The sequence below is a fragment of the Takifugu rubripes genome, chromosome 18 (assembly GCF_901000725.2).
Source record: "Takifugu rubripes chromosome 18, fTakRub1.2, whole genome shotgun sequence".
NCBI lineage: Eukaryota > Metazoa > Chordata > Actinopteri > Tetraodontiformes > Tetraodontidae > Takifugu > Takifugu rubripes.
In genome coordinates, this window is record NC_042302.1 from 3,220,940 (window position 1) to 3,235,528 (window position 14,589).

The 14,589-nt window shown below is 44.8% G+C and overlaps 2 protein-coding genes and 1 long non-coding RNA gene across 9 annotated transcripts in view; 1 reads left to right on the forward strand and 2 right to left on the reverse strand.

The window, feature by feature from the left end:
- Positions 1 to 45: 45 nt before the first annotated feature.
- On the reverse strand, positions 46 to 2,983 carry LOC105417736 (apoptosis facilitator Bcl-2-like protein 14). The gene is made up of 7 exons (XM_011613229.2): positions 2,718 to 2,983; positions 1,745 to 2,121; positions 1,514 to 1,636; positions 1,182 to 1,243; positions 934 to 1,092; positions 687 to 800; positions 46 to 612 (listed from the first exon to the last, which is right to left on the reverse strand). Exons 2-7 carry the CDS (start codon positions 2,106 to 2,108, stop codon positions 565 to 567), a joined length of 870 nt encoding a protein of 289 aa, XP_011611531.2. The 5' UTR covers positions 2,109 to 2,121; positions 2,718 to 2,983; the 3' UTR covers positions 46 to 564.
- On the forward strand, positions 2,015 to 7,504 carry LOC105417735 (uncharacterized). The gene is made up of 3 exons (XR_965260.2): positions 2,015 to 2,153; positions 6,476 to 6,530; positions 6,703 to 7,504. It is a non-coding gene; the product is annotated as an uncharacterized lncRNA (long non-coding RNA).
- Positions 3,540 to 14,589, reverse strand: part of dgki (diacylglycerol kinase, iota) — a 30,965-nt gene continuing 19,915 nt past the window's right edge. For 4 of the 7 annotated variants that reach the window (XM_029825422.1, XM_029825421.1, XM_029825420.1 and 1 more), the window contains exons 14-34: positions 14,157 to 14,282; positions 13,391 to 13,469; positions 13,133 to 13,188; positions 12,900 to 12,962; positions 11,988 to 12,061; positions 11,763 to 11,874; positions 11,605 to 11,691; positions 11,362 to 11,474; positions 10,485 to 10,547; positions 9,414 to 9,514; positions 9,213 to 9,292; positions 8,934 to 8,978; positions 8,434 to 8,503; positions 8,096 to 8,136; positions 7,906 to 8,030; positions 7,795 to 7,820; positions 7,165 to 7,202; positions 6,693 to 6,813; positions 6,453 to 6,489; positions 6,268 to 6,367; positions 3,540 to 5,884 (exon numbers count right to left, since the gene is read on the reverse strand). In XM_029825422.1, the coding sequence (XP_029681282.1) occupies positions 5,774 to 5,884; positions 6,268 to 6,367; positions 6,453 to 6,489; positions 6,693 to 6,813; positions 7,165 to 7,202; positions 7,795 to 7,820; positions 7,906 to 8,030; positions 8,096 to 8,136; positions 8,434 to 8,503; positions 8,934 to 8,978; positions 9,213 to 9,292; positions 9,414 to 9,514; positions 10,485 to 10,547; positions 11,362 to 11,474; positions 11,605 to 11,691; positions 11,763 to 11,874; positions 11,988 to 12,061; positions 12,900 to 12,962; positions 13,133 to 13,188; positions 13,391 to 13,469; positions 14,157 to 14,282 (1,668 nt within the window). In that variant the 3' untranslated portion in view covers positions 3,540 to 5,773. The remainder of the gene's footprint in view (positions 5,885 to 6,267; positions 6,368 to 6,452; positions 6,490 to 6,692; positions 6,814 to 7,164; positions 7,203 to 7,794; positions 7,821 to 7,905; positions 8,031 to 8,095; positions 8,137 to 8,433; positions 8,504 to 8,933; positions 8,979 to 9,212; positions 9,293 to 9,413; positions 9,515 to 10,484; positions 10,548 to 11,361; positions 11,475 to 11,604; positions 11,692 to 11,762; positions 11,875 to 11,987; positions 12,062 to 12,899; positions 12,963 to 13,132; positions 13,189 to 13,390; positions 13,470 to 14,156; positions 14,283 to 14,589) is intronic. The other 3 variants (XM_029825424.1, XM_011613228.2, XM_029825423.1) reach the window with 2 other exon arrangements.

The window sequence follows — 14,589 nt, forward strand, 5'->3', positions numbered from 1 at the left end:
CAGACACTTGCGAGACAAATGGTAAATTTGAAGATAAACATTGGCTCAACAAGATCATTTTTTATTGCAGGATAAACTTAACATTTTCAAAGTTGGAAAAAAGGAAACATTTTAATTCATAAAGACACATCAATGAATAACTACGTTGAAAAAAAAATTAAATAATAACCAATTGCACAAAAACAGCAGTAGGCGCTTCCCTTAGGGCGAGGGCGCCACTGCTCGAACAATATTCTTCACAACTGTAGGAGGGACTGGTTAAGGTTTATTTCATCCATTAGCAGGATTAGTTTAATAAACAATTTGTTTTCCTGAGAATCACCGTCAACAACTGTTACCATTAATAACTCGTCTTTTGAATTGGGGCCTCGAGGGTCCAGTTTGCAAAAAGGTTTTTTAATATTACAGTTACAAACAATGTTAATAGAGTGCGAGTGCATTGGTATGCTAACTTTTGGATACAGCGTGGTGGTAAACAATGACAGGAAATTAATGCTGTGCCCTTCAGTTTAATTTCATGAGGTATGACAGCATCAGGACATCTGGAAAAGGCCTCAGGTCAAGTCACTCCACATCCTCCTCCTCCTCCTCATCGCTGTGGAAAATCTCCACCTGTGACAGGAGAGCTTTTTAAACACCAACACGCAGGGACACCGTAAAGGTCGTTCAAGGTCATTCTCATGTACATAGCCGCCGTTCTGCGTCACCCAGGGAGAGTAATAATCCTGCAGATATCGAGCACCGTAGCCCAGCATACTCCTCTGGGGGACTGAGGTCAAGGTCAGCAGACGATTGGTGGCCTGAGAGGAAAGAGAACAGGAAATAGGTCACACCGGTTTTGAGGCCCTTCTGACCCCCCTCCCCCGGTACCAGACTACAATAACTCCACTTTGAACTTTTCAAATGTTTCTATATTCAACAACTCCTTCTCACCTCACAGGTCACAGCGATCTGGGCTTTGGGGGACGCTTGTGGCCCCAGACGGTCGGGGTCAGTGCTCACGAGGCCCATCCGCCTCAGCAGCGTCTTTATGACCTTCTCATAGAAACTGTAGTTCCTAAAGAGCTCTGCAGCCAAGTTGAGATCTTTTGTCTGCAGGAACAATGGAAAGTAACAAAGAGAGGTGACCAATTCTGCGTTTGATATATTAATTTTATTGAAACGATTGGAAATGTTCCCACTTCCTCGTTCAGCTTGTCTCCGGCCTCTCGCAGCAGCAGTGCGACCACCTTCTCCACATCATCTGGAAGAACACCAACGACCAGCGTGAAGATGACAGAACATTTTCAGAGGAAGCACGAGCACAAACGTCTGGCACCTCCAGACACACATGCTGTGACCTGACGGGCGTGTTTGTGACCTCATTTAGGGAAGTTCGGGCTCGGTTTCAAACCAAAGTGAGCCTCATGAAACCTGCTGACATCAGCACATCCAATCTGATGCCAACAGGAATTTTCAGGCCTGCGACAGCTCAAATTAGACACCAATACTGGATTAGCCCTTTCAGCCTTACTGATCTCTCTGGGGGAGTCCATCTCGATGACCGGGGGGGTGAACGGGATCTCATCCGCGATCTCCGATATTTTGCCCGCCGCTTCGTCCAACTCGTCCTTTTTCTCCACGTCGTCAGAAATGTCTGAAACAAAACCAGCGGCAACAAATCCGAGGTTTTTACCAAGACCGAGGCTGTTAAAATGGGCTTTTAGGACCTTTAAAGTTTGAAACTGCAGATTTTAAAACTCACCAATTGTGAAAGTACGGCATCTAAATTCAGGTTCTGATCCAGTTGGAGCAAGTTCTGAAGGCTCGTCATTTTTTATCGGAGGTTTGATGCAGTTAAACATTTTAAACACACGCTTCATTCCTTTCCTCTTCCTCTTCCTCTCTGTCTTCACCTCTCCGTCTTTCTGAGGAGACGGCGGGTCCATCGGACTGGAGAACCTGACACTGGGAGCCGCTCTTGGTCGCCGTCTTTGGCTGTACGCCATGAGGAGCCTGAACTCGACGGTGTCGTCCATGCTGGCGGCTTGTGAGGTAGGTTCGGTGTCTGAGGAGGCCACGTTGTTGTTGGAAAAGGGGTCGTGGATTTCTACATGATCATTCGCCATCCCGCTGAACGTTCTTTTAAAAAAGGAACAGGAAAAAAGACAAAAGTAAGTGTTCAACTCAAAATCTGAGGAAAAAAATAAGTTTTCTGCAGATATCTTGTGTTTTGCACACGTAAAATGACTAAATGTGAGTGACCTACTAAACACAAGCAACTGAAGTCTATAAGGAAATGCGGCAGCGTCCGGGTTTACCTGTAAACAGCCGCTTTATTTGGGGAAAGACGCTTTAAGTCGACAGTTAAGAGCAAACGAAGGATTCTTAACATGGATTTGAGTTCGTTAAAACGCTGGGAAGTTGAATAAAATCAGCTTCCGTCGGAATAAAGAGCAAAAAGAGCTGAAACGGTAGTTTCTTTTACTCAGAGCTAAAATTAGCCGCTAGGATGATTTAGCATAACAGACAACTTCCTCTTTAGTAGAAATAGTAGAAATTAACAACACAAACTCCTCGTCTCTCTTATATTCCCGTGTCTCTACCAAACCTTCTGAAACCGTCCCGTTCATTTTTTAAGCACTTTCTGTAGTTTACATTCACGATTAACGCCAACTCGACATTTACGCAAACTTTTTAAAGAAAGAACTTCATGAAGTTAAGACACATGTACTTACTGTCCGGACGCTACAATAAGAACTTTTAAAGTTTTGAAGCTCCAGTTGAGACAATTCTTCCTGCTCACCGACTCCAACTGGAGCGAAATGAGGAGTTGCCTCGCGCACAGGTATTAATATATACGTCACAGGTACGCGATGACGCAATCGGCAGTAGAAAGTGAAACTGTAAGCGATGACGTGGCGCAGCTCCAGCCGTCCGCTGTGTATTCCGTCACGTCCACGCAAAGTCAGCTTCACACGCCAAATGGAGACGAGCGACGGCGTCCGCAAACTACCGCGAAATTCCCGCAGGATCGAGGTGGGCGGAGCCTCAGAGCGGGTTCGGTTCTTTTGTTTTTTTACATGGATTTGACAAAAAAAACAGTTGGTGCTTTAATCGGTTCGTGTCTGCTTTAAACTCACCCTGGTATCAGATCTGATGCCAGAGGCCAGAATTAAATTAAATTAAAGCCAGAGGAAACTTCCAGCTGTGACTCAGTTGTTTTGCAGCTAACTGAGGAATCTGTCAGGTCAAGTTAGGACCTGTGAAAACAGTTGGTTTTAGGGTGTTTTGTAGGCGAAAGATGTCAAAGTGAAACCGTCAGAGACTCCCCTTGGATGAAGCCCTACTGATAGCTAGCAACGGCCTAAAACTATATATATAGCATCCATGATCCTGATTCATCCATGATGCTGATTCAAGTCCATATTCCGGTTAAAGGAAACATCTTTGCTAGGAACAATACTGTCTCTTCCTGGAAAACGCTCTTTTCAAAAGGAGTTTTAATCTTTTAGACCACAACACCTAGCAACTGTCAGGCAGGACTTTAATCAAGCATATAGTTTTTATTTTTATTTATTTCGTTTTTACAGCAACTGTATCCTGGTGATTTTGACCTACTTTGATGTCCTTGGTGTTAGCGTCCATGTTTGGAGACATTTCTACATCTTTGTGATGGATATTTATCTGAGTGCATGTGCTTCCTTAAGACATTAGCACAAGTAAATCCAACAGCTACTGTAGCGTCTTAATACTGTAGATTTTTTTTAGTATTTGGGGTATTTTGTTTTATAAACTTTGTTATGAATGATAGAAATCGATCTATAAAATTTACAAGGGCAGTATATTTGGTTATATAAATTCAAATTTAGTTTCAGTATTATACACATGGATTATTTTTTTCTTACCAGCAGCCTAAAAAAAGAACTTCCTCAAACCAAGCTTAAAAAGAGGAAATGTTAAAGTACACACATAAGAATGCCCAGAAGAAAAAAAATGCAGCATCACATCATCTTTAAACAAGTTAAACAACAAACTTCAAGTAATTCCAACATCAGCAGAAAAAAAATACAAAAAATAAAAAGTAAACTACGGTTGTTTAAACAATGATAAAACCTTCAACAGAGATTAAAAAAAAGAAATACCATGCATAGTCAACACTGAGACACTGTTTAATACAAATGTACTTCATAGGAACAATCCGTTAGAAAAGAGTGTGTGTGATGGGTGAGTGTGTGTTCTTCAACTGAAGGTTATTTTGTCCCAGTACTGTCTCCAGATCTGTCCAGGATGTTACCGAAAAGCCATTAAAATGTGAAATATTCACAGAAATGGATCAAAGCAGATCAGGATTCCAGACCAAACACATCAAAGGAATCATTTTTATGACAATGCCTCCAAAACAGCAGCCAAAATGATCTCTTAAGGAATTTAATTCTTACAGATTTTAAATCAGTGAACTTAATTGAGAATTTGTCACATGTTAAACTTTCCCCCACGTTGCTGAGTCAGATTTCCATTTTTACATTCATATTTGGCCTCTTTTTTATCCAACAGATTAAAATGGCATTTTTAATTGTATCCCCAGTTATTTAATTTATAAACTATGTGAACTGGACCAAATGTGTCTTTAAATGTATTTATCTTTGTGTCTTGGCTAAAAACAGGAAACTGAACTTGTTGTGATCAATAAATGTGAACATCTCTGAAATGAAGCAAGGAACTCTGTAAACGGCCAACACAGAAATGCCACAAAACGCTCTTTTATGTTGAGTTTGGCTCAGATTTTTATTTTAAACTGGAAACACACACACGCGCTGCTCTTTCAGTGATTAAACTGCTTCAGATAAATAATCTGATTGAAAACTAGTTCTGATATTTGAAGAAGTTGCTTATTAGAGCAGAAAATAAAGGATAATTTTGAAACTTGTTGGACATCTAGAAGGTTAATTCCTCGTAGAGACTCATTGGACATCATATCACAACCTTTTAAAGTGTTGTTATATTTATTCCAAGTATATATTTTGTAAAAATTATTCAGGAGAAGCTTTGAAAACGTAAGTTTTTACATATATAAGACGCTTAAATATATTATTTTTTGATAATTTGATTCAATTTTCTTTTGTTATATGTCAGTATAGAAATATCTTTATATTTTCCACATATAGAAAGTTCTTTCGCGGTGACATTCAGTTTGAAATGTGACTATATTTAAAATGTTTGTGTTTAAGTTAAGTAAACTATTGTTCCTGAAATACGGTGAGAAAAAAACAACGAAAATAGGGTTCTTTAATACAAACCTCTAAATGTTATTTTGACATGTTTGTTGGGACACAAAGGCATTTTATCATCTAACCTGTATTTAAGCGAAGCTAACGGGCCAACAGATGCTAAATGAATGAAACAAGGCGGGTGAAACAGATATGACTCCATCAGAACCATCGTCTTTGGCACACAAGTTTATGGATTCCATCAATAAAACGATAATTTTCCAACATTTGTTAGCGAGTAAACAGAAGAGAAACAGACACGATATCGTCTCCTCAAAGTGCACTTGCAACCGGCCACAGTCCTCAATCGATCGATCCATTGATCAGCGAAACCAATAAATAGATTATGAATAAATAAATACAAATAAATAGAAGAGTGTTAAAAAGCCGTTGGGTTGATGCTCCATCTGAGTTCAGGATTTTAACACTTTATTCCCGCACATTCATTTCCTCCACGAGTCCACTGTGTGTGTGTGTGTGCGTGTGCGTGTGTGTGTGTGTGTGTGTGTGTGTGTGGGTGGGTCTCAGACAGCTGTCTCCAGATCGTCACGGTTGTTTGAGGATGGATGTCGTTGGCCGCTCAGGTATGTGGCGAGCTCTGCGTCTCCATCTGCCTGATCCGCCGCCGTTTTTCCCTGTTGGAGTCAAACACGGAGCTGAGAACTGAGACATTTCCCAGGATTTGTTCTGTTTTTATCAGGTCTCTTTGCTTTAAACTGGAAATTCTCTGCATTTTTACAGTCTGGTCTTTGTTTTCTGGGAATTCAGATCTGGAGCTCAAAATTCCAACACTTTTGGTTGAGAATTCCCAAAAAAATCTAATTTATTCAAAGTCTGGTTTCTTGTGTGGTTCCGGCAAAGACTTCCTGGACCCGCATGAAGGTGGGAATTCTTTAAAAACACAGACACGCCCAAGGTAGTCACCTACTGTATTTCTCAGACACAGTCAGCAGGCCTTTTCACATGTGTGTGTGTGTGCGTGTGTGTGTGTGTGTGTTACATCGTTTACGATAAATACCTGGAAGTTGGTTTTCTTCAGTGACGCTCCGGCCTCCACCAACAATCGACACACAGCGTGAAGCTTCTCTGCGGCGGCTTTGTGTAAAGCAGTGTCGCCTCTGCACACAAACAAACAAATAAAGCAAAACGTACGTTCACAGAAGCGCACGTGACCTCTTTAAAACTGAATATAAAGCAACGTACTTTTCTCTGTCTGTCAAATCCAGAAGAACTTTAGAGCCTGAAGAAACGAAAGAGGAAACAAGAGAAACATCTGTTGAGGTAAACAGGATGTAATGAAAAACACTGTTGAAAACACTGTCGCCGAAGGACAACTGGAACATTTGCAACCGTCAGAACATTAAAACCTCCGACAGCCACGCAAACATCAGGATCTGGCACCAGCGTGACCACCATCGCTGCTCCTGATGTTGCCCGTCTTACCTTGCTGCAGGATGAAGCCCACGAGCTCCGCGTGTCCTTTCTGGGCGGCTATATGCAACGCCGAACAACCTCCGGAGTCCCGAACCAGCAGGCTGACACCTCGACGGATGCATTCCGACAGCTGCAGGCGGGACACACGTGACGGAGAGACTCAGCAGCTTAAAATATCACCCAAATTACAGGATAAGTGATATAAAACAAGTAAAAAAAAATGTTCTGCTTGAATATTAAACATGGTTGTTATTAAAATGTGGCTGAGAAGAGTGGAAAGTCTTCTGGAGTTCCACAGGGACCTGTGTTTGGCCCACTGATGAGCACAGTGTGTAAAGGCTGCACCTTTGTATTTCTAAAGTAAAAAGTGTGCAGCGGTTGCTGAAAACAACCCACTTTTTTATGGCAAAAGTCTAATTCTAATACTCTTATTACTTCTCAGAAAAACTCTGTTTTTAGTCTGTATGCAAATGTCCGTTACCATGGTGACATCCCCGGCACCGGCGGCCATCAACAGTGCTGTGGAGACACAAACGGGCAGAGGTCATATGATCGCAGGGTGAATATTCCCTGAGTGTTTGTAAATCTTTAACTTCCTCTTTCTGTCTCTGCAATTTTGTGTATTCATGATGAGCAACCAAACCAGCCGAAGTCCCTGTTCAGGACCGTACACTCAGCTACAGGTACGGTCTTAAAGGTGGTTAAAAACGCTAATACTGTCACTGATGTCGTGACGTTAATACTTTTAAAGTTACTGAAACTGACGGCGGATTACAAGGACAAACAGGTGTGGACATGTCCTGAGTTAGGAGGAGAGTCCCTGAAATCACTGGAAACTCCACTGCAGCAAAAAAACTTTCCCCAGAACAATCTGGAGCCGCTTCTCTGGTGGATCAAAACAATGACTCACACAAGTGTGTGTGTGTGTGTGTGTGTTACTGTACGGGAGACAGATATCCACTTCCTGCATAGTGAGGACATTTTGACAGCTTTAAAGGCGTGATTGAGGGTTCAGAGTTCAGGTTCAGCTATAAACCTGTATAATGTCTATGAAGATAGCATAGAGGTGTGTGTGTGTGTGAGAGTGTGCGTGTGTGTGTGTTTGTTCTACCTTGTTCATCAGTTGTCAAAGGAGTCCTGAAAAAATCAGACATTAAAGACCAAAGTATAAAAACATCATTTATAATAATAATAGTGATAGTTTGACTCTCTGCTGACGCACCCCGTGGTGGGTTCCACCACCAGGTCAGGCATTCCTGGGGACACTCCCTGGCTCACCACTGGTCCCTCGTGGTCCAGGATGAACACCTCGTCCTGGCAGATTTCCGTCACAAAGTGGAGATGCTCCTGTAGACACAACGATGAGATCGGAGAAGCCTTCGAACATCTCGGAGCGGCGATGTGGCGTTTACCTGAGCCTTGTCGATGCGATAGAAGCGGTCAGCTGATGTCGCTGCAGACAAGAAAATCTGGAATTACCTCCAAAAATGTCTCTGGATCTTTGAAGCAACAAAGCAGAATCCTGTACTTTCTGTTCAGTTAAATTAGAGCCGATGTTTTATGTTGTTTTCCAGAACAGGAGCATTTCTGCTGCAGCAGTTCTGTTCAAAAGGAACTTTTAACATGACGTCGCCCCCTGGTGGTAACACAGTCTGTGTTATTGCATTTAATTCTGCTTACTCAAAGAGTTTATCCTTTCCTTAGGTCCACTTTTTTTATGAGTGTAAATCAACATTTTTCCATCACTCACAATCCAAAAAGCTCCAATTGGAAGAGAGCCGGCTGGACGAGCTGGTCCTGGGGACGCCTCGGCACTCGTCCTGGGGACAAAGACGAACAATGTGACCTTTCTTCACCGCTAACCCTACGACAAGCCGAAGTAAACGCGTTTGTAAAGGGGATTATTTAAAAAGCAGCAGCGCAAAAAAGCAATTTTAGACAGAGACGATCGAGACAAAGAAGCTGCAGAAAAGTTTGACACAGAAAATAAATAAATAGGAGAGAATTGATCAGAGGCTGTATCTTAGTCGTCTAAATGATTCCTCTTGTGTTAAAAGAGGATTTTACATCAAAAGGGTGTCAGTCTGGCATGTAATTCTGCATTAAAGCAAATTATTCTTTCATTATGATAAATTTCTTAACTATCCCACAATCTAAAAAATAATCTTATTTGGTTTCAGGGCTTTGCATCCTTAATTACATTAAGGTTATTAAGGATTAATAACAGAAAGACACCCAGAGGTCAGATACCTGATAGTGCACTCTGTGGCCAGTAGATGGCGCCTGGTGTAAGTCCTAGCAAGCACAGACAGGTTTGGAGGTTAACAGACAGCCGAAGCATTTGCATCAAAAACTTCCACAGATGTGTTACGGAACATTTCCCACATGAGACGCGCAGCGTTCCCGGGCGGCGGCGGCGGCGCGTCTAAAAATACCCGTGGACGGGTGACGCTGCGGGTGCCATGAAATAATGATGGCGAGATAGAAGCGGAAGAGGAGAGAAAGGAGGAGGAGGAGGCGGAGACTTGCCTCCTGTAACCGGTCGATGTAGAGTCTGCACGTCTCCAGGTCACAGTCGCCCCTCACCACCACGATGCCAACGGGGATCGCTGCAAACCACACGCTTAGCGTTAGCCAGGTCAAATAAAACGGGGGGTTGTGCGCACTGTTAGCACTGCAAATGACCCAAAACCACGAGGTCAGAGGTCAGCCGGGCGACGGCGTTCTTACATATGTCTCGTAGTCGCTCTTTGTCGTACTGCAGGCGGTCGTACTCTTGGAGGCTGATCCGGTTCACTCGGAGACGCAGGCGATCTGGAATGGCGTGGGGACTGTGGGGAAGAAAGTGCATGCACGTGCACGCGCACGGTTCAGGCAAAGTCATACAAAAGAAGGCATGGGGGTGGGGGTGGGGGGGGGCGCAAAAACCAAATCGTAACTCTAGCTAGCTAGGTCACATTTGAGGCCTTATCTGTGTGTTAGCTTAACTTTTGAAGGGAAACGTGAGAACGAGCGGCAGTTTTTGTTAGCGATCTTCCTGCAGCCCCAATCTGGCCGATGCAGTTTGAAGATGGCCGTCCGTTTGCTTGTCAGTGTTTGTGGGTAATGTTGCCTTTAGCTGGGATGGCGGTTGATGGACGCAGAGCACTGGTGACAGCAGAGTGGTGGGAGACGAGAAGAACGACAGCGTGGTCACACGGCCGCTGCAGGCAACATTACCCATCAACCCGAGCTCGGCTCGAAAAGCCGCCGAGACAATCGGCTTTGCTTTCCGGGGAGACGGCATTCATGCGAGAGTGGAGGATTGTTCGGTTAGAATAAAGCTGAGATTTAAAAAAACATCCAGACAAGAAGCAGAACAAGTGAGGAACGTTCAACGTGCAGCCACACAAGTTCACAGGTAGCGACCAAGTTACATGAATTCATTCCACACGACAGCCTGAGTTCAACAAGTACGAGCGCACGTTCAAAACTCTGTGTCTGAGGAAGTTAAATTCAATTTAAATGGTGTCGTTGAGTCAAGGTCCCGCCCATAAGCCAAAACCGCCCAATCAGAGCACAGCCCTGCTGTCAATCATGAGTTGACCCTCTCAATATCTTAAAATAAACATCCCTAAATATTCAAAAATGTACCCTGATGTTGTCCGCAGTAATGGTGGAGGAGGGGCTTATTTCTGTGCTGATCCCGCCCACCCAAGCCTTCGGCATATTTACTGAAATACTGGTTGAACTCGTGGCAACAACAGAAACGCCACAAACATTCGTACAGACAGCGACACGGGGGGGGGCTGAGGTACTTACACAGAGAAGGAGTCTGGGGGGGCAGAGAGGCGGCGCAGATCAGCTGCACACACCTTCTGAATACTACCGTCGCACACACACACACCCACAGAAGAGAGGATGAACGTGTGACGGGGGCGGGGGGGACAAAGAAGAATGTGGAGAGAGAGAAAAGTCAAATAAACATGTTATGGATGAACAGAAAGGTGAGACAGGAAGGGAGACAGATGGAGAAAAGCCCAAAGGTAAGTGGACACACAGCAGCATAGAAGTACATCAAGCAGACGCTACAACAGGACCCCCCCTCTGAAATATCTGCCTTTCCCTCCCAATCTGCAGACGCTGACATGTACACTCACGTATATTAACAGAAATATACATGGAATATTAGTTCTGGAGGGACGGAGCAGCATTAGTGTTTCAGACGCAGACCGCAGCTTTATCTCTGAAAGACATCTGAGAGGAAACGTGTACAAACATAACACACATGTCAAAGTGTGCATGTGTGTGTCCTCATGTTGAGTGTATATTGAGTACCAAACTACTCATTCTACTAGCAAAGTGGGGCCCCGTAACTTCCACGAGAAAGGACCGCTGATGGATAAGACATGGGTTAAAGGTCGAGGTTAGCATTGGGGTTAGGTTAGGGTTAGTTGGGAGGTTAGTGTAAGGAACTGGGTAATATATTGTGTCCAAGAAGTCCCCACAAAGATAGAAATATGAGGATACGAGTGTGTGCGTGTCTGTCCCTCTGATGACCAGGACAAAGATGTCCGCTATGTGTGTTAAACAATGAGCTGTGTGTCACCTTTACCTAAACAGACTGTATGACTCACTGTGTGTGTGTGTGTGTGTGTGTGTGTGTGTGTGTGTGTGTGTGTGTGTGTGTGTGCCTCACTCGTTCAGCAGGGGGACGGAGGTGCGTCTCTTGCTCTTCTGGACCATGTTGGCCTGGTTCCGTAGCGAGATGCGGAGCGTGGACGGAGCCAGTCGACAAGGCTCTCCGTCCACCTGCGCACACACAGGGAATTATGGGTGGGGGGGTGGGGGGGCATTTATGAGGGCGTGACGTGAGCTGATTTAGTCAGAATAAATAAGTTAAGGCCCTGCTCCACATTTCAGGTTGAGCAGCAGTTCTCACCTGCACAGGTACGGTCTTAAAGGTGGTGAGTACAACTTCTCTGCACTGGTGCAGCCTCTCTCCGTGTCCACCGACCTGCAGCGCCGCCTAGTGGACGAGGAGGGGTTTACAGGTGTTCGGATCCTTGATCCTCTGATTTATCTGCCTGTTTCTCTCACCAGGGAGGCCATGGTGAAGCCTATGACCTCGATGCAGCCGTCGTCATGGCGCTGCGGCTCGAAATCTCGGTGATCGCCGGTGTTTCCCCAGGGCATGGTGCCAGCACAGTACCTGCACCCAACAGGTAGGATCACCTGCGCTCATCATCTTTAAAACTGTGATTCAATCCTAATAATCAGGGTTAAGGCTGTTGGTGTGTTATTTTCCGATTTGCGTTCTCTCACCTGGGAATGTTCAGAAACACGATGCACTGAAATTTCAGCTCCTGGATCTTTGGGGTTAAATCGGTCCCGTCACACTGAGAGAGACAAAGGAAGTGATCTTTCAAACGTCCGTTTGCTCTGTCCAGGCTCATTAAGCTTGAACCAAAGTGAGAGAACGAAAACAGCGATTGTTGCAAACAGGTCAGATGAGTTTCCAGGTAAGAAACAGGAATCGGAAGTTTAAATGTGGGTCTGGAATAAAAAATCTAGCAGCCGTGGCAGTTCTTTAAAAGCTTCCAACAGAGAGGATTTTTGAATAAATGGAAGTAAATTGTGTAATGCTGATTTTTTTTCCATTCTAGTAGAAGACTTGTGCCTTTGGGAAATATTCATGTGGATATTAACCAAATATTCTGAATTAATCAAAAACAGTGTGATGCACATCAAAGTCACGTTTTTTTAATGAGCACTGAGTCACGCACCGCTGAGACGGCTAGAAAATGCTGGTTCTGATAGAAATCATACCAAAACGTATAGAAAATGCTGTCGGCTAAACATGACTCGCCATTTTTTTCCCTGCAGCTGCGTTTCCACCGCAGGAACCTTCCCCGAAGGGTCACTTACAGGAACTTTTACGGTCCGAGCCCCCCCGCGGTGGAGACACGACCATCGAGAGGGACAACTGAGGAGAACGGTTGCTATGAAGTTCCTCCCTCAAGGATTTACCAGGAACTCCCGCAGTGGAAACGCGCCTCAAGAAGAAAAATACAGTCTGGATGTTTTTAATCTCTCACTGAAGGACAACCTGCTCATGCCAGATGGTCCCAGAACAGTCGGGGGACGGCTGTTTTAATCACCAGGCCGCTCAGCCGCACGGGCGTGTCGACATGGAAAAACGATACAGAGAAGACGAGAGAGCGTGTTGGCACTCACCACCACCCTGACGTGCTTGGACAGGTCCCTGGAGCTCCGCTGGAGGAAATCTGAGAAGGCCGCCTGAGGAGAGAGGAAGAGAAGCCGTTGCCATCGGTCCTGTCATTTTAGAAGCATCAGATGCTACAGATTAAACGGGAGGACGTGGCCGCAATTCCCACTTTTCCCCGCTAGAACGTTCCGTGCTTGAAGAGCTGCTGTTCTAAAAGTTTGTGAGTGAATCAAGCACTCACCCCTGCATAGAACATCTTGTTGCGGAAGCGGCTGTTGAACTTCTCGGGGTTGGCTTCTGGAAAAGGAACGAACGCGTTAAAAACAAAACGCGCCGAGGCGGAAGGAGAGAAGACGGCGAGAAAATCTGACTCATCTCGGCGGCATTTTAGTTTATTCCGCTCATCTGCCAGCAGAGGAGGCAGCGCGCTAATGGCAACAACGGGAGCTAACAGGAGGGGTGAGGTGTGAAATTAAAAGAGTGAGAAGGTTCGGCCGACCTCTGGACTCGTGGAACTCCAGGGTGACGTGAGCGTCGAAGCCCAGGCTGAAGTAGTTGTTGAAGACATTCAAAGGCAGCTGCGGAGGCAGGAAAGGGTCACAGTCAGCCACCGTTAGCACGCATCACTTCAGATCGCATCACTTCCTCTTCGGATCAATTCGCATGGGTCCGATCGCAACGGGCTCCTTATTTTCCCCGAACGTGGATTCCATCCCCGATGGGAGATGATCCGCCGCTTTAATCCAATCAGGATGCTTTCAGAGAGTGCTAATTCAGACAGATCGCTTCCTGCTGCGTTCGCCACCAGTTACATAGTCGGCGCGGCTGATTCGCAGAGAGGAACGCATTAATGCGATCCGCTGTTGCTTCTTAGTCGAGCTTGGTGATTGCCTTTTATCTCTGGAGCCTTTTCTACTTCTGTAATCAATCGGCAGAGTCAAACTTAAACTTTACAGCTGTGTCCAGAGTTTCAATCTAATTTAAGACACTCAGACACAAGTTAACATTTTTAACAGCATTAGCGCATTAATTAGCATGTTTTTGTCCACTTATCAGTCAGATATCCATGTAGTCATTGACACGTTTCCCCTCCACAAGGGCTAAATTTGTTTGAGAAAATGGTTGGTAATTCCTGCAATCTGTATTCTTACCACTAGGTGTCAGCCCATTTCACCCACTGGACCTTCAACTCTTTAGGTGCCTCAGATGGTTCAACTTTAGCTATTTTCAATGCTCTGTAGGAACATTAAATACTTGGAGCTGACCTTCTGCGTTCCCTCCTCCGGTGGAGTCGTGCTCTTCTCCACCAGGAGGTTCCACCGGTCCAGCTGCACCACCGTCCCGTCCTCCACATGGCACAAAACCTTGGACACCGGCTCGTCCGTGTAACCCTACACGACAGCACCGTCGATTTTAGAAATAAATCAAGTTAAAATGTAATATTAAATTCTGGAGGTACAAGTTGATATGACGATATGAAGTGGTTCATCAGAGCCGAACAGCTTATTAACAGGTTATTAACACTCAAAAACTATAATAGATTAGGAGAGGTGGCATGAAAACAACACAACCAGGAGGAGGAGGATTTAAGGAAGAATCATGAAAAAATAGGGATGGAACAGACGAAAGGAAGAACGGTGAGGAGAGAAAAAGAGGACGAAGGGATGATGACTTGAGCTAATTCGTGGCCTTGATCCA

Bases quoted from the DNA above. Each gene is read 5' to 3' on its own strand.
- LOC105417736 (XM_011613229.2), bottom strand. From the start codon at position 2,108: ATGGCGAATGATCATGTAGAAATCCACGACCCCTTTTCCAACAACAAC. The intron at 1,244-1,513 runs GTAAGGCTGAAA...GTGTTCTTCCAG, and splicing joins GGACTCCCCCAGAGAGATCA to ATGATGTGGAGAAGGTGGTC. The intron at 801-933 runs GTGAGAAGGAGT...CTTTCCTCTCAG, and splicing joins AGATCGCTGTGACCTGTGAG to GCCACCAATCGTCTGCTGAC.